Here is an 18,237-nt window from a genome sequence, read left to right as displayed (position 1 = left end):
TTTTAAAAAAGAAAAACAACAAAATAAGAATTATACAATAATATAAAAAACACCAAAATGCTTCAGGGACAAAAGAGTAGGGCCAAAGGAGAGACAATGAAAGTGGGCCTTTCTTGTAGTGACAGAGACTGGCCATTTGCGCAAAGGCTGACACACTTTGAGGGAGAAATGCGGATTGAGAGAGAAAACTTAAAAAAGTCCTCTTTGTGTACCGAGAAAGACAATGTCCCTCCTTCAGCCCTCTTGATGGGGGTTCTGACATATATTTAACACTTTGCCTCAAAATCCCTATCATCGATAGGGATTTGCCAGTTATCTAAGGAGTCTTAGTCACCTTTCTGAATCCAAACAATTTCCAACAGTGAAGAAGAGAGTGCTTGTTTCGCAGTACTAGGAGTCCTGCACGAATGTCCAGTATGTGCCTGGCACATGGTGGCATGCAATAAAAGGTGGCACCATGGCACAGAAGGAGCGGGAGTCACATTTCAGCCTTGCTACTTTCTGAGGGAGCTTGGGAAAATTTTGAATTCTGATAAATCCATATGTCCTCATCTACAGGAGCTAATCGCTTCCTTTGAATTATCTGCCTATTTCCTACGCTCTTTTGGAGACAGGGGCCCGCGACAGATACAGGTATGCTATGTAGATATATGGGCTACCCTCGAATCCCATTTACTATTTCTCCACGTCTTACCCTGTAGCCCTATATCTACTTGTCTCCATATCTTTGGGCTGGCCTCTAATGGGCCAGACTGGTGACTATCTGACGGACTGTCTTTGGGCTACGAAAACCTCTCTGCCTAGCATTAGCAGAAAGCTGAAAGATACAAAGGAATATGAAAGTCCAGCTCCCTCTCCTCAGTCTGGGCAAACTCTGCAGTGTAATTTACACTCCAAAGCCCCGCTACGGGATTAGGCTGAGGCTGGGACTTCACCGAAAATCCAACTCTTGCTTGCTTTCTCCTCCTTCGCTATCCTGTTTCCCTCACTTCTTCCCTAGTTTCTTCTTAGAGCCCATCCTTAATAAATCACCAACACACAAATCCTCATCTGCCGGAGAACCGGACCCAAGGCAAGGCCTCATACGGTTTTCACATTTGTATCCCCAAACTAGCACTGCTGCCATTCAACATCCAGGTGTTTTTTCGTTTTTGTTGTTTTAGTTTTTTTCCCTCTAAATTCAAGCAGGTATTTATCGTGAGCTGCTATGAGTAAGCCCACAAAGGAAACTGCAAAGTGCAAAGGCCTCACCTAGAGTCGCCAGCTGTTTGAAGTGAAGGCAGGCACTAGGCTGGCCCAGGAGGTCCAGCCGGTGGTAGAGCAGCTTGCTGCTGGGGACGGTGTTGAGGTTTTTCAGTTGTTTGACGGGTATTTCCGGTTGTATCACCACAATACAGAGAATAAAGGAAGTGTCTTGTACCTGGAAAAATCAGTAAAGAATTTCTAATCCAGAAAACACAGGTTCCTAGAGGTAGTGACTTCACCTACATTATTTTCTGCTATCTCTGTCTCTATCCCACACAGAAAAATATTTGATGAGTGAATGAAAGCTGCGAGGATGGGGTGAGAGAACATATCTCTGGCAAATGACTACATGTTCTATTTTCCTTTCTGATGGAGGGAAAAGAATGTATGTAACAGAAAATCATGGAGCTAATGAAGGGATTACAGAATAGTCCCTTTGGAACAGCAACCCTATGGCCTTTTTGCTTATTTAAGCTGACAAATAGAAGTTGGAGCACGGCACGAAAATACAGCACTTACTTCTGTTTGGATTTGAAATGTATTTCAAAATATATAGTTGGTTTTGCAATGAGTATTCCAAGAATTGACTACTTCAAAAGCCAATTCTGAATTTATGTACACAGCCCATATAGAATCTGGTTTATTCATTGTATTCCCGACTAATGCTTTCTCCTTTCCTGGTTGGAGATGGACAGGATCTCAGACTCGTGAAAAGTACAAATCCCATGGCTGCCTCACAAAGCCTGCCTGACTTATCATTTCAGACCAGAATAGGCAAATGTACCGTAGCTCAGCCTAATTTATCAAGCTCCTATGTACAAATAGGAATACTTCCAAACCCATTTGGCTCTCAGAAATGGACACATAAGTAAAGTTCTTGGGAAAAACCGTCTACCAATGAATCAAAACCGAGGCAAGCTACTTAATTCTAGTTTCTTAAAGTTAAAAATACAAGACAGCCAAACTTCTGTAAGTCCGTTAAAGAAGGAGCAGGCCGAATCTATCTGAAAGATGGTTTGTCAACAAATGGAAAGGGTGATAGCCAGAACTAAGTTAAAACCATAGGACAATGAGAAGTAATGCAGCCCAAAGGATTAATTTCATAATCAAGGAGAAATTTAAGTAGGCAGGTTAGAGTTAAGTATAATTTAGGGTTTATGAAGATGGCTGCAGAATCTCTTTAAACATGGGAGAAATTTGCATCTTCCTGGAACTGCTGTCAAGGATATTCAGTTAGATTAGCAAATTTAATTCTCTTCCTCCACCCGCAAATTAGAAAATAATAGTGTTCTCAAGTGGCATTTACTATTTCCCCTCTTCCCAACGCACGCAGTCACCTTTGTGTGCTGTGTTACATGTTCCAAGGAACCAAAAGACAGAACACTTTGCCAGAAGGACCAGAATTGTAGGATCGGGTCTGTTCTATAAGAGAACAATTGGAAGTTACCCTAAGCATCTACACCTGGGTGGCTCAGTTGGTTGAGTGTCCAACTTTGGCTCAGGTCATGATCTCACGGCTCATGAGTTTGAGCCACATGTCGGGCTCTGTGCTGACAGCTCAGAGCCTGGAGCTTGCTTCAGATTCTGTGTCTCCCTCTCTCTCTCTGCCCCTCTCCCACTCACTCTCTCTTTCAAAAATAAATAAAAATGTTAAAAAAAAATTTAAAAAGTTACCCTAAGCATCTAAAAGAAACACTTCAATAGTTCTTAGTTGGAAAGGAAAACTTATTCCAGTACAGGTCTTCTTATTGTGTTCTTAGCTGAAACAGTCTTTGCATTAAGGAACCATAATGTATCTAGGAGGGCTCTCCAGCACCGGGGAGTATTTTTTTTCACTGATTGCCCACGGGACTCACGTTTTAAAGTGAGCCATTCCTGTGTCACACAGGAACACTGTAATATCTTCTGAAGTCAGTACTTTCTTCTGTCTCAGTATGCAGTCTCCTCAAATGCTCAAAGATGGACTTGAGCTGCACAGTGACAGAGTAGTAATCTCTTAATGCTGCTAACATAATCTCTCACATTCTATTTAAATTAAGTCAGTGAAATATAATCCATAAGTATCTGCTGTATCTATGGATGCTAAGCAGTTCAAATAATTATTCTCAATATAAGCTGAATCTATTTGAATTACATTTAGTAGAAGGATCCATTTTATTCCTGAAGACGGGGGGGGGGGGGGGAGTATATGTCCCCCCCCACCCCGCACAAAGATAACTTAAAATTATATGCTCTTTTGGCCGGGTAACCTGGCAAGCCTCTTTAACTTCAATCTCATTATTTGTTATCTCTTTACTTTTTCACTTCATAGCGATGTTCTTGACAGTTTCAGAATTCTGAGAGAGCTAACACTTCTACCTGAAGTGATTACACGATTGTATCCATTTGGCTACATAGAATGGCCAGAATTTCTTGGTATCACTGAAGTAAAACTATCTTAAGATGATACTTCTTCCCAAAATGTTAACATTGGGTTTATTTACTGTATAAAAAGGGTCTTAAAAATGCCTGTATCTCCTTTCTCTCTTTCTAAGAAAAAATTCATTTTTTTAAAGATTTTGTTTGTAAGTAATACCCACACATGGGTCTTGAACTCATAATCCCAAGAGCAAGAGTCACACGCTCCACCGACTGAGATGGTCAGGTGCCCATCCACCTTTCTCTTAATGCCAACAAAATAAGGTAGAGATTTTCTCAGGATGCAATGGAGCTGCTTTCAATTAGGATATATTAGTGGTACATAATCTCCGATTTCAAATATAAAAGTATTTTTCAGTGGAGTATTCTGGTGTATGGCTTACTCTTACTTTAAAAAAAATTTTTTTTGATGTTTATTTATTTTTGAGAGAGACAGACACAGCACGAGCAGGGGAGGGACAGAGAGAGACACACACACACAGAATCTGAAGCAAGCTCTAGGCTCCGAGCTGTCAGCACAGAGCCCAGCACGGGACTGGAACTCATGAACTGCGAGTTCATGACCTGAGCCAAAGTTGGATGCTTAACTGACTGAGCTATCCAGGTGCCCCATAACTTACCCTTTCTGATGTGAAAATTAAGCCATTCATTCTTATTTACAAATGATGTAACAATAAGGGCATGTGACGCAATCATTCTCAAAAAAAATCCTGAAAATGAGCTAAGAGAATTTCAAAATACTTTGACTATCCTGAACTCTGTATTATCAAACAGTAAAATACCAGAAGAGGGGCCTGGGTGGCTTAGTCAGTTAAGCATCCGACTTCGGCTCAGGTCATGATCTCACAGTTCAAGGGTTCGAGCCCCACATCAGGCTCTGTGCTGACAGCTCAGAGCTGGGAGCCTGCTTCATATTCTGTCTCCCTCTCTCTCTGCCCCCATCCCTGCTCATGCTCTGTCTCTCTCTCTCTCTCTCAAAAATAAACACTAAAACAAAAAAAACAAAAAAACAGTAGAATCAGGCTTGCAAACTGCGAGTTTCTCAAAAGATTTCATTTATTATTTTGTTTGCTTTTACTTCCGTCATAGAAATCAATGTTGCCACAATGATCCTTTAAGAACGGAACAAGAAGGTCGGAGGACAGTCCTGTCTAAAGGCATGTTGGATACTTCCAATTCCTGTCATTCCTATACCAGACAGAGATGCTGGGTCAAGCTGTCTGTCTGTATCCACCACTGGGCTGGATGCTCTATGAGGGCAGAGAGAGGAGCATTCCTCTATTTCCTTCTTAGCTCACAGTTAGATATTCAGTAAGTCATTCTTAAAGAGATGAATATGTAGATCCATTTAGAGTCAATGGGTTAAACACCAGATATGGCCATGTAAGGGAATTAAAGGTGGTTAAAAGAATGAAAGTCCACTCTACTTTTGGCCAACTGCAATGTCAAGAACCCCATAACAGCATTGATTCTCTGCAGGGAAGAGGGAGTAAAGGGCAGTGACAAGAGTACTGTGGGCACTGTGTGCTTGAACCTCTGACTGAGGGCCTGCTATCTGAATGAAGCTAGTCAAAGGAAGCTGAAGTGGGGGCCACAGGCGATCACTTCACTGTCCATCTGCTGGTGGTGAACATGAATAATCCAGATTCTAATCCGAAAGTTTCTTTGACTTGGAAAATGTCAGTAGAGGGCATTTATGCTTTCATATCTTTTCTTTTCTAAGTTTATTTACTTATCTTGAGTGAGAGCATGCACAGGATGGGCAGAGAGAGAGAATCCCAAGCAGGATCCACAATGCCAGTGCAAGGAGCCCGATATGGGGCTCGAACCCACAAACCCATGACATCATGACCTAAGCCGAAATCAAGAGTCAGATGCTTAACCGACTGAGTCGCCTATATGCCCCTCATATCTCTTTTTCAACTCCTAACTTCCACAACCCGAGTTTAAAATGATTAAACACACACACACACACACACACACACACACCTCACTGGATATAATCTAAATGTATATTGATGGACTTATTTAAAGAAATTTGGTCCATCAATTCAACATTACACTACACAGCCACTAAACGTGCATGCACATGCCCAGGTATAGATGCCTGTATGTGAACATTTTCTGGAAGCTCATCAAAGTGGTGACTTCTGGGGGAATGGTAGGTCAAGGGCAGGAGAGAGGGAAGGGCAAAGTTTACTTTTTACTTTATATCCTTTTGTACGGTTTGAGTCATTCAACATGAAAAATGATTGCTTTTACAAACAAAAAAGAGGACACCTGTGGAATCTCCTCTTTTTCCAACCCCTTTAAAATTGGTGAGTAACATTATGGGATCTAAGTTCCCTGGAGTTGCTGCATCAGTAGCAATGTAACCCCCAGTTCCCCTGCCAAGACGTCCTGTTAACTCACCATCTTCCAGGCGTAGCTGACATTGTAGGCCTCCTTTCCGGTGGCTCGCAGCTTGTTTATGTGCCAGGACAGGGATGAGTTCACAGGGACGGTGATTATCTGGCTGCCCAGAGGGAGGCTGTGTTGGCAACAGAATGAAATACTTCAGGCAAAAGATAAAATTAAGCTCTTAATTAAAGGCAGAGAAGAAGCTGTGAGTCAATGACCACCTCCTGATTTTGAAAAGCAATGAAGCTCATCACTTTGGAAAGAGATAATGTGAAATTTTCAATTTTGTAAAAGCATGATGTCAGCTCAGCACTAAAAATATTCCTTATGCTCTACCCCTGCCGTCCCCGCTCCCATTCTAATTCTTTCCAGAGACAAACTTGTCTCGAATCACTCAGTCATTAATTTACAGCCAATGAGCACAAAGACCCGTTTCTCTATAGGTTACCATCTGCCAAAATAATGTATCACGGTTGGAAAAAATCCAATCTGTTCTTTATTTCAAAAGAAAATGTTGTATATGATTGTGCTGTCAATGGAATGGATGCTGCTTTGCCAAGCTATTTTTTGGCATGCTCTAAAGCTGGTCCTCAACTTAACCTTCTATTTTACCATTTTTTTTTTCATTTTAGTACAATTGGGAGTTTTTTTTTTTTAAATGAGATAACATACCTGATTTTATAAATTAATGGCAATGTGAACAAAGAATCTGATTTACAAGACATTTTCCCTAATAGTTTTAAGAGGCTGTTGTTATACAAAGTTTTACCTACTATTCTTATGAAAAATTCATGGAGGATACTTTTAATAACATTAATTTTTATACTTGTTTTATATCCTATAATACACACTCATATTGGACCTCAAAAGGTCCTATTTTTTTTCAGGGAAAAAAACAAAAAAAACAACTACTATAACTTTCACCTTTTCCTTACCTTAGGATATTCTGCCGAACCAGCTCAAATTTGGGGATATTTTCATAATGAATGATGTCAGTATGAAGTGGGGGTTCTGAGAGTAAATATGGCCTGGTGAGAGACGGGTGCATAAGTGTATACCCTGAAATAAAAAAACAAAGACATGAGCTACGGGAAACATGCTGGAAGAAGTGCTGATTCTAATATAAGTGACTATCACACATTTGAAATGTGGGATACCCCGGGATGACTGCCAATACTCAACATCCCAGTGTGTAACTCGCCAGTCCAATAGAAACGGAACTTGTTTTACGTGTTCTTGCGTAAAACTTGAAGTGTAGAAAGATGCCTTAAGTTATGGAACAAGAGTCTAATCGAGAATATCTTGGAGGTACTAGTCACTGGGTTTTCGTTTTTATAAAGACAAAACTATCGGGGCGCTGATAGTTCTATCGGGGAGCCTGGGTGGCTCAGTCGGTTGAGCGTCCGACTTCAGCTCAGGTCACGATCTCGCGGTCCATGAGTTCGAGCCCTGTGTCGGGCTCTGGGCTGATGGCTCGGAGCCTGGAGCCTGCTTCCGATTCTGTGTCTCCCTCTCTCTGTGCCCCTCCCCCATTCATGCTCTGTCTCTGTCTCACAAATAAATAAACGTTAAAAAAAAAAAAAAAAAGATATTCTATCACCTAAACCTTAACATGAGTGAATTTAAAGATAAGCATATAGAAAAAATCCAAAGGATCACATTCTATGTGTTACTCAGTCCTGGAGTCTAATTTCCTGATGTTTCAAATAACTGTTACCTACCCCTCAGTGCAATATAGAAACAAATGTGTGTCATTTTCAGGTTCATTCTGCCATCTTCATGGTGTTCCACAAAGAATTTGTTCCACTACAAATGAGCAGTTCTAGGCACACTATTTTTCTGTAAATACTATGATTTTCCTACTTTGTTAGTATCAGAATATCTACAGATTATTTTCTTCAGGTTACAAAAAACAAATCATTCTTCCCTCTGATTAATTTTTAGCAGATTACCTTTGTCATCTATGAGAAAAGTATAGGAAGCCAAAGAATCTTGGTAATACGTCACGTCTTCGAGGATGTAAGCCAGGTTCACGTCCACACCTACAATTCCCAGAAGTAGGTTTCCAAAATAACAGGGTTTACTCACAGTCATTATCAAACCTATGGTTTAAAAACAAAACAAATCCAAGGGATAGCAGAGAATGTACCGAACAAAGACTAGAGTTGTGTGCTAGTGAATCCCAAAGGCTAATATCTGCCCTCTAGCATCTTCTCATCTTGAAGTGACCTGTGTGATCCAGTACCCAACCACTGCCTCCACAGATGGCATAAGTGAGCAAGACTTCAGGAGAAAGAGTCTTCTGTGGGGTTCAGACACCCCAAGTTAATTTCACAGGCAATTTGTACATTTCCCATTATTTCCTCACCCGAGCAGCCATTCCAGATCAGTGCAAATTATCAGCAGCACTTACTACATCATTCTATTTCCTCAAGTGGGGAAGATTCAACTGAATGTGAAAGACCACTAGCCAAGGAACTGAAAAATGTAGGTTCTAGCCTAGCTGTGCCCCTTCTGCATTTTCCATATGACATTGGACATAACTTCTCTGGGTCCCGCTTTCCACATCTGCTTAAGTGACACAGTGGTAACTGCTTTACTGATTTTTTGGGATTGTTAGACGAAAAGAGATTACAAAGGAATGCTTATAAGGTACTTTATTTCATTAACATAACCTATCAAAAGACAAGAAAATGAGGTGAAAAACCTTAGAAAGATACAGAATCTAGTAAGATCTGACCACTGAGAACTCTGAGCAGCTAAAGAAGACAGTGGGTTTTCAAAGTAATGTATTTCTAGTTGTTCGGGTTAGGAGCTCCTCTACTGTTATGTAAAGGGCTAGACAGTCAGTATTTTAGGCTTTGTGGGCCATAAGTTCTCTGTTGCATATTCTGTATTCATTTTTTTAAAAAAGTTTTGAGGGCACCTGGGTGGCTCAATTAAGTATCTGACTCTTGATTTCAGCTCAGGTGATGACCTAACAGTTTGTGAGTTTGAGCCCCATGTTGGGCTTCAAAACAGCATTGGGATTCTCCTTCTCTCTGCTCTTCCCCCACTCCCTCACTCAAAATAACAAACTTTAAAAAAGCTTTAGGGGTGCTTGGGTGGCTCAGTCAGCTGAGTGTCTGACTCTGGCTCAGGTCATGATCTTGTGGTTTGTGAGTTTGAGCCCCACATCAGCCTTGGAGCCTGGAGCCTACTTCAGATTCCATGTCTCTCTTTCTCTCTCTCTCTCTCTCTCTCTGCTCCTCCCCCACTCATGCTCTTTAATTATAAAAGCCATTCGCAGCTCCAGGCCATATAAAAGCAACAGGATAATCAGGAGAGGGAAAAGCAAAGGCAAAGACAACGTACACGTGTTGGGGGTCAGTGCATGGCCCTGAGCATCGGAACAGCCAGGAGAGCTCCTCCCAGCTCTCCTATTGAGCTGGGTTAAGTGGCGCCACCTCTGTTTATGTGTTGGAGACAAAATGATCTCTAGCACCCCTAGCAGTTCTACAATCCTATGGTTCCAAGTAAAACTCAAAACAAAAAGACGCATAGTTTCTCTCCATCTTACTCCTGTATTTTCCTGCACTTAATGGCAAGTTCATGCCTTAGCAGCACATCAAAAAACCATTCTTCTATAAACACCCAGGAAAGGGAATTGGATACTTCAAGTCTTCTACAAAGAATAGACTCCCACATATAGAAACTCGTGTGAGGTCCCTCAAAGTATTAGTGACTTACTTGTGGTCGCAAAGGCCAATTAAATGCATCACCTGGTAGGAGGAAGGGCACAGAACACTGAAAAATGTGAGAAGTTGTGCCCAGACGTAAGATAAATAAGTTCTGGGGATGTAATATATAGCATGGTGACTCTAGTTAACAATGCTGTATTGTAGATTTGAAAGTTGCTAAGAGAATAGATCTTTGAAGTTCTCACTACAAGAAAAAAAAAGTCTTAACTATGTGGGGTGATGAATGTTAACTAAGCTTATTACAGTGGTCATTTCACAATATATACACACACACCAAATCATTTTGTTGTACACCTAAAATGAATGCAATGTTATATGTCAATTATAAATCAATAAAACAGGAAAAAAGAAAAGTTATGCACTATTATAATTTCCAAAGCAGTCAACAGAAAGTTTTAGCAATGTATCTTAAGGAGATTTTTTGCTTAGGGATCCCTGGACAAAGGGGTTATAAATGATGGGAGCAGTGCATGAGGGCTAGCATGGAGACACAGGTCATAACCTGCACGCCATGCTCCCCTGGGCTTGTGTCTAAGATTAAAAGCATCTTCATAGAGCAGCAAAGTGCAACAAATATTCTGAGACCATACGCTCACTTCAGAATTCTATCCTCCTCTGGCTATGTTGAGAGCAAGCCTGAAAAAAGAAACACCATCTTACTTTTCAATTATCATCTCGGACAGAAGACTCTTCATCCCATTGTGGCAAATAAAGTATGCTAAGCTCTCGCTATACTTAATGAAATCCCCAAATGCCCTCTCTACTTTAACCTAAAGTACATAGATTTACTTGTTAAAAGAAATATGTCCAGTAACCGATATTTTAATCTCTGGAGGTTTTGAATTAGAGCCAAGTAAACATGGGATTTCCTAGGCTCAGCATCCCCATGTTGTGGAGTTAGCAGAGATGTCACCCAATAATTCTAGGGACTGAAAATATAAACATGAAAGGCACGTTCTAGGAGGGGAATGCAACAGACCAGTAACCCAGTCACTGAAACCCACGGTAGAGGATTCAGTAAACAGGCCCTGAGGACTAAACTTTGGAAAGCATCAGCCAGCACGGAACCAAAGAACTGCCCACAATTTGATTTACAGCCTTTGCATAGCTCTCTGGGTTGTACAGGTGAATTTTAGGAAGGGTCTTACTCTGCCTGATATCACTAACGGTCAAAGGATTTGACTGCATAAACCTCCGTGCTTGTTCAGGACTCGGTTTCCACATCTGTCTTTGTTCCTCTGACACAGTATTAAGATGATTCATCGATCTGTCTTTCTCTTATCAGACTTACATGCTTGCTGAGGGTGGGATGTGTGCCTTACCCATCACTGCCTGACACAAGGCTTGGCCGGCACTCAATACTGTGGGTTAGATGCATCAAAAGTCACTTGCATTTAACACTTGACATTTCCCTATAAAAGGAAATAACTTTATCTAAAGGTGGGAGTTTCTATAGTCTACATATCTGTGGGCCCTGCCAGAAAGAGGAAGGATTAAAAAAAACACAGAAAAACCTGACGTATAGCAGAGGCTACTACATTTCTTCCTTATAGAAAAAACATGTTTACCTAATTTCTAGAAAACATACTCTATTGGCCTGTTACTTTTTATACGTGGGTTTTCTCTAGATGTATTTGTGAGAGTTATTGGAACGTAAAAATAAGATCTCATGTGGTCATGGTGTCTGGCTAGTCATTAGATTCTTCTTCCATCCTCTCTGTCAGAGAAGAATGGGGGACAGGTGGGGGAAAGGATAAACAATATGCAGAGGGAATGAAAAAGGTTGTACTTTTAATGAGCATATACTGTCGGCATTCTAAGTGCTTCACATATATTAGTGCATGTAATCCTCACAACAGCCTTGACGGAAATATTTTTCCCATTTCGTAGGCCAAGAAAGTTAATCATGTGAAGGTTAAACACTTTACCTAATATCACACTGTGGGTAACTTGAGACATCAGGATGATGACAACGATAATGGTAATAATAACAAAAGTAAAATAATAAAGCGACAAGAGCAGTAATTATTACTGAGAGGTACGCCAGGCACCAATAAATCTTCTAATCCTAACAACCTGAAAGATTTATTATGTGGAAGACATTATTACATTTTTAACAGGTGACCAAATGGGAACTAATGAGATTAAATAAATTGTCAAGGACAACAACTTAAGGGGTGGAGTGGGCCTAAAATCCTCTAATGCCAAACCTGTCTTTGTTTGACTATACTATGTTGCTTTACCTCTCAGGCTAAGTCCTAAACACATCTGAGATTTACCACCTACTATGCAAAGTTACTCTTTTGTTCCAACTCAACATACTGGGGAATCCTTAGTAATCCTCCCCAATAGATCCATTATGCTGACTGAGGCTAGGGCAATGTGGAAAAAGTAGGGCTGGGATTTCTGTTTAAAATACAGTGCTACCAGACTGATGGAAGAGACCTACACCACCCTCTGACCAGAGAAAGGGAGGACCACTCCCTTGCCTGTCCAGACCTTCTAATGCTCACAGATGGGTGTTGGGTGACATTTTAAAGTGACTGTTTTGGTGGACCCATGTCTGTTTCTTTTCCCCTTCCTTTAGTAGGAAGTTGTCCCCAGACTCACCATCTCCCATCTCATCAGAGAAGGGAAGGCTAAAGACAGCTTCATCAATCATCCGGTTGGGAAGGTTGGTATAGAATCTGCCAACTGTGGTCTCTAGGTTACTCAGCTGGTTCAGCACCATCATGCTCCCTTTAATCACAGGCAATGCTGTCCGGTCCAGCACACCATACTTCCCGGAGTTCTGCTCAGCCAGATCTCTCAGAAAAGCTAGCTCTTTCAAACCAGTCACCCCATCTGAAACGGAAAGCCAAAGGTAGGCAGTGTAAACCAAAATGGTGTATAGCCATACAATAACCTTGCCATTTAGATTTAAGAAGGGCATGGATGAAATCTTGCCATGTCTAAGAGGTCTTGCAGAGACAACAGACCCAGGACACTGTTACCAACTCTTGCTGAGGAACAAAGCATGAGGCAGTGTCTTTCCTCAAACAGCCAAGAGGGCAAACGGATTCTTCAAAAGGCAGGTATGAGAAACACATGAGTAAATAAAGGAGTCCCATTTGGCTTGATGTTTTCCCCTAAAAGTTTAAGCTTTATGCATTTAATATTTGAAAACAAAAGTAATGATTAACAAGTCAGCATTTAAATAGTAGATAAAGCTTAAGAGTTTTAAAGGATAGTGATATACCATTTCATTTCTTACTTCTTTGCCTATTAAACACTTGCCAAAGTCTCATGCAACTCAATGGAAGCATTATGGACTACATTTAGTGATGCCTCCAAACCCGGTGTCTTTAAGCTCATTTTAATTACAAATGTTTTCATGCTTGATACTGTTAGGACAGTACTGGATTTGATTTATTGAATGTATATTTTGTACATCGAGAGGGTTTTTAAAATTTTGTAAAAGATTTAGACATACTGGGATGTACTGTTCTTTAACATCTGTAATCTATAGCATAAAAATAAATTTAATAAGCCTTTTTAAAAAAATTTTGGTTTGCTATTGTTGTTGGAACATAGTCAAAAGGATTAGTAACTGATCCCATATGGATGCCATTGTAAACAAATTCAAATGATTTCAGTCACTACTGAGATTCAACCAATGAGTCTTAAAAAGGCTTTGCCTCATGTTCAGCTATTTTGTCTTAAACAACAACAACAGCTGAAAAGTTCATGGTTCATCTGTCTTATGTGACTTTATCACTTCTAACTAAAGAGTATGTATACTTCTAGCCTTGAAGTCCATTTCTAAAATCACACAAGGACCTAACGGATATAATTTTCTTAACACATTGTATTTAAATAACTTGGAGTTTGTTCTACTTGAGCAACAATACTAAAAAGTCAGAAGCAAATTATTGTTCTTTCCTTGACATCAAGTTGAGATAGGGGAGATGAGAGGTACGCTCCAAAGTGAAAAAGTAACACGAAAGGCATGATTAATCCCTGGCCTTACATCCTTGAGAAGCTCACAGAAATGAATGATAAAAGGAGACAAAGGCAAAAAATACATTTCCTTTCTTTGTCATGTACTGTTTGACTCAAACATAAAAGCAAAGTAACAAACAGGAGCATCTACTAGGCAAAAAAGAACAGTGTGGGCTGGAAGGTGATCCAAGCTTGGGTATTATATGTACTACATCATGAAATGAGAAGCAAAGGTAGCAGTAGAGTGACAGACTGGTAGGTATGGTAGATGGTTCTATCACCAACAATGGCCATCTTGGAGACTATATTTCCCAGAATCCTTTTCCTGTATGTTTCTAGGTTAATGGTGGTCCAAAAGTGAAATGTTGCTGATTGGAGAGGTGGAACAGACACAGAGGGACCAGAATGTTGCAGTTTGTTGTAACCTTCCCTGATCTGCATTCAGTTCCCTTTCTCAGCTGCAGGCTAGCTTGCTCAACAAGGGCAACCCTAGGTTCAGTCCAGATGCTTCACTGAGAACTCACAGGGGTAGAGCAGCCATGGAGGGCCAACAACCTCTCATAGGCTTCTATGCAGACCTCCCAAGTGATCTTCGATGTTCCTAGCTTTCAGACATCCCCACAAGCTCCAACCTATTCACCCACGCCAGGGCTGGTTACTAAACGCTGAGTTGTTCATTTCTCTTTCTGGATCTTTACTTTTCCAGGTTTCCCCTTAATTGCATATACTTTAATTCTGATGATAAATTCATTTTACCAAAATTCTCATAGCGGCTCTGCTTCCCTATCTGAAGCCTGATTGGTAGAGGAAGGGCATGTGTCAATCTTAATGAACAAAGCTCAGAGATGGCATTTGGAGGATGGAAACCTGGCAGTGACGATGTTGTGTCCAGTTAGATTACAGGGAGAAAAAAGAAGAGTTGAGGTTGATTAGAGGGAAGTAACCAGAGGTTTTTAAAGAGTGGGATTATCAGGGGTATAGCAGGTGCACAAAATACTCTAGTGGGAAGATTTAGCACCACTGAAGAGAAGGGTGATAGCGAGGAAGCTTCTTTACTCAGTATCTGCCTGGGCAGACCTTCGAATCTAATGGAAAGTAAGTGATCACTTCCTTGTAAGTTTTCTTACCATTGCATTTAATTCATCTGCCTTGTCTGTCGTCTTTCTCAAGAAGTCACAAGCTTCTTGAGGACAGGCACTTTGTACAATACATCTCCAAAACCTCAGTGCACTATGTTATATATGTTGTAGGCCCAACCACCTTTATTCTCTTCCCTTCTTCTGTCTCTTCCTTCCTCGCACGAGTCAAAGAAGCTAAACCATAGGAAAAAAGAGTAAATGGCACCCAGAGATAACACTGAAAGATATGTGTCCCAGGCAAAAACAGGCCATCCTTGCCCACCTCGGCAGTGCCCAGCCCTGTGCCTGATGCTCAGAATACATAGAAAACTAAGACACGGCTCATGGCTGAGCAGCTCATTCTTCTGGAAAGTGGAAGGAGACGGGTGAGCACATCATTCAGCATAATGGACAACACGTTTAACAGAAGCAAGCACAACACTCTGGTGACAAGGAATACTGAAATACTGAACAGAGAGCTGACCCTAAGCCAGAGTGAGACAGAGGCTCCTTGGCCTTTGAGCTATAACAAGCCAGAAAAAAAATTACACAAACTTTAATTCACTCCTACAACTGGCTTTGAGGACCTGTTATTTATCAGGTACCTGTGTCAGGAACTTTTAACACACTGTATCTTGTTTATTTATTATCACAGCACCTCTAGGCAGATCTTATTATTTTCATTTTACACATATAACTGAAGCCTAAAAAGATTAAGTAACTTGCCACACGCCACCAGCTAATAAATGGAGACTGGAACTCAGAACCTTTAGACCTCACACCCTGAGTTCTTCCATGTAGAGTCCACAAAATATCTGGGAAGGAGTCATGCTCACCCACACAGATTCCTGCATTCTGCCTAGGAGGGTCTGAATAAAAATCTGAGGGCACTGCCTGGGAATCTGCATTTAAACAGTAACCTCCAAGTAATCCTTAGCATGTTAAAATGAGAACCACTGTCCCTAAAGCCACGTGGTTCTGCACGGAAATCTGGAAATGGATGGAAGGGATGAAAGACCATATGGATCAAGACATGGCTTTGCGAATATGGTCGCCATGAACACTGAGGGTAAGGGGTCTGGAGAAGATACTCTGGGGGAAGGGCAATATGCATTAACAGGTGAAGAGACAGGACAGAGCAGAAAAGTTAGAAAACTGGGCTGAACTCAGACTGGAGGACACGTTGGAGAGAAGGAAAAATATTATCTCCTCAGATTGGCCGATTTACGAAACCTTTCACATACTGATCTAATAGCAACAAAATCAACCTTCATGAGTACCTGGAAAGTGACACTCTCCAGGTGTTTACTGTACATTAGAGCTAATCTTCCCAACAACCCTGTCACGTAGCTAATTCTTATCTCCATTATATAGTTAAGGAAGCCGAGGTGGAGAAAGTAGCAGAAGAGGCTGTAGGTGGGGATTCTGCAGGGAAACGTGATGCTCACTGACTTGGTTATAGAGATGAATCTAGGTCAGTATTTTGGCTTCCTGAAGCTTAAATCAATGAGCTCAGTTAATAACCTCCACGCAGTATCAAAATCCAAGAATATGAAGGAGAACTGAAAAAAATGGAGCTATACAGAATCATTTGCAAGCCCACATAACTGGACAAGGTTTAGAAAGGAGCAGCTGGTTGGACAGAGCGCTGAAGAGAGAGAGGGACATCCTAACACATGCCCTGAATACCAACGTTAGGGAGAGAAAGGCTTGTGCGGGAAGCTGCTTAGCTGTCTCTCCTCATGCCCTTCATCAAAGTGCACGCTGTTAGGGCTCTTTTTTTACTTTTTTTTTTTTTTTTTGAAAGCAGCATGCACTTAGAGAGAACTTTCATCTGAAAGAAAAATCTCGAAATACTACCTACCATTCATGAGGGCATAGGTGAGAATCATTACAGAGTTGTTTAGAAAGCTATTTTCTTCATTGATGACGCGGAGAGTTGCCTTTTTATCTTCTTCCGAAGAGTCCTTTGATGTGATGCCAGCTGAGAGGTAAATTATGACCATGTCTGTATCTAAACAAAAACATACAAATTGAATGTTACATTGGATTCTAGCTAAAGGCAGCAGTTCTGTTTCTTTTTCATTTCCTTTGGACTTTCCCACCTCAAGGACCTGCCTGGCCGGGTATTCAGCCTCCTTCCCTGCCTCTGCTTCCCTTCCATCCTGCCCTTTGTGGGCCAGGAGGCCTCATTTACCCAGTGTCAGCTGAAGAGAAGTTCCTAATAAATTTACCAGATAAAAGGTGATTTCCTTCAGGCATTCATGGTGTGGTAATTTAGCCATCCCAGATGGAGATCTCTCTTACCTTCTGAAACAGAGGATTCAGGACCCGATATATCCTTTCCTCAGTGACTCAGGGGCTTTACCAGGAACAGTTTAAGGGTGACGAGGCTTTAAAATGGATGGTAGTTCTTCCACAGGCTCTTAAAATGCAAGGTTATTTGTCCCTACACTAAGTAGCTCCAGAAAACATTTTTGTTTTTATTTTTTATTTTTTTGAGACAGAGAAAGCGCAGGTTGGGGAGGGGCAGAGAGACAGAGGGGGGGGGGGAGGGAATCCCAAGAAGGCTCCACACCATCAGCGTAGAGCACAATCTGGGGCTTGAACCCACGTGATCTGAGCTGAAACCAAGAGTTGGACGCTTAACTGACTGAGCCACCCAAGCGCCCCAAAACATTTTTGTTTTTTAAAACTTATCAGCGTAGAAGAGTAGTAGAAACATCAAGATGAGAGCCAGTAAAAACATTTCACCTGTGTTGAAATCCTAGCTCTGTAACTTATAAGTTGTGCCTGGGTAATTTTAGGCAGATTTTCTAACCTCTCTACACTCGCTCTCTTAGCCTGTCTACAAAATGGGGATAATGACGGTACTTTCCTTGCAGGATTGTTGTGAGGACTAACTGGTTAATTCAAGAGACGATCGAACCAAAGGCTGATGGCAAACAGAGTAAAAGAGAAAGAAACCTTAACACCCCCCTCCCCCAAACAAAACCCTCCTATCAGTCTGAAGCAGCACCTATCACTCAAGATTAAATTACTCCCCAACTAGGGCTTGTGGGTAGAGTGATTGAGGAGGTCATTTTAACTCAGTGTGAAGAATTTCCTTCAAGTGGATTTACTACAAAATAAAAGTAGTGAATTTCCTACCACTGGAGATAAGTAAACAGAGGCTGAATACTGAATGGAGGGAGGGAATTAAGTGAGCTGGACTTCTGCACAGTTTTTCCAATCTGAGATTCTTTGGCTCACTATACATTTTTTTTTTTAAACGTTTATTTATTTTTGAGACAGAGAGAGACAGAGCATGAACGGGGGAGGGTCAGAGAGAGAGG

General features: G+C 41.1%; 1 protein-coding gene across 2 annotated transcripts in view; it reads right to left on the bottom strand.

Moving 5' to 3' along the window:
* Positions 1-18,237, bottom strand: part of CACHD1 (cache domain containing 1) — a 209,003-nt gene that overhangs the window by 29,436 nt on the left and 161,330 nt on the right. For both annotated transcript variants that reach the window (XM_042997471.1, XM_042997472.1), the window contains 6 exons: positions 16,767-16,916; positions 12,414-12,647; positions 8,016-8,165; positions 6,999-7,122; positions 6,076-6,193; positions 1,252-1,420 (listed from right to left, as the gene is read on the bottom strand). In XM_042997471.1, the coding sequence (XP_042853405.1) occupies positions 1,252-1,420; positions 6,076-6,193; positions 6,999-7,122; positions 8,016-8,165; positions 12,414-12,647; positions 16,767-16,916 (945 nt within the window). The remainder of the gene's footprint in view (positions 1-1,251; positions 1,421-6,075; positions 6,194-6,998; positions 7,123-8,015; positions 8,166-12,413; positions 12,648-16,766; positions 16,917-18,237) is intronic.

Source organism: Panthera tigris, chromosome C1, assembly GCF_018350195.1.
Source record: "Panthera tigris isolate Pti1 chromosome C1, P.tigris_Pti1_mat1.1, whole genome shotgun sequence".
Taxonomy (NCBI): domain Eukaryota; kingdom Metazoa; phylum Chordata; class Mammalia; order Carnivora; family Felidae; genus Panthera; species Panthera tigris.
The sequence above is the reverse complement of the archived record's forward strand: the minus strand, read 5'-3'. Positions and strand labels throughout refer to the sequence as shown.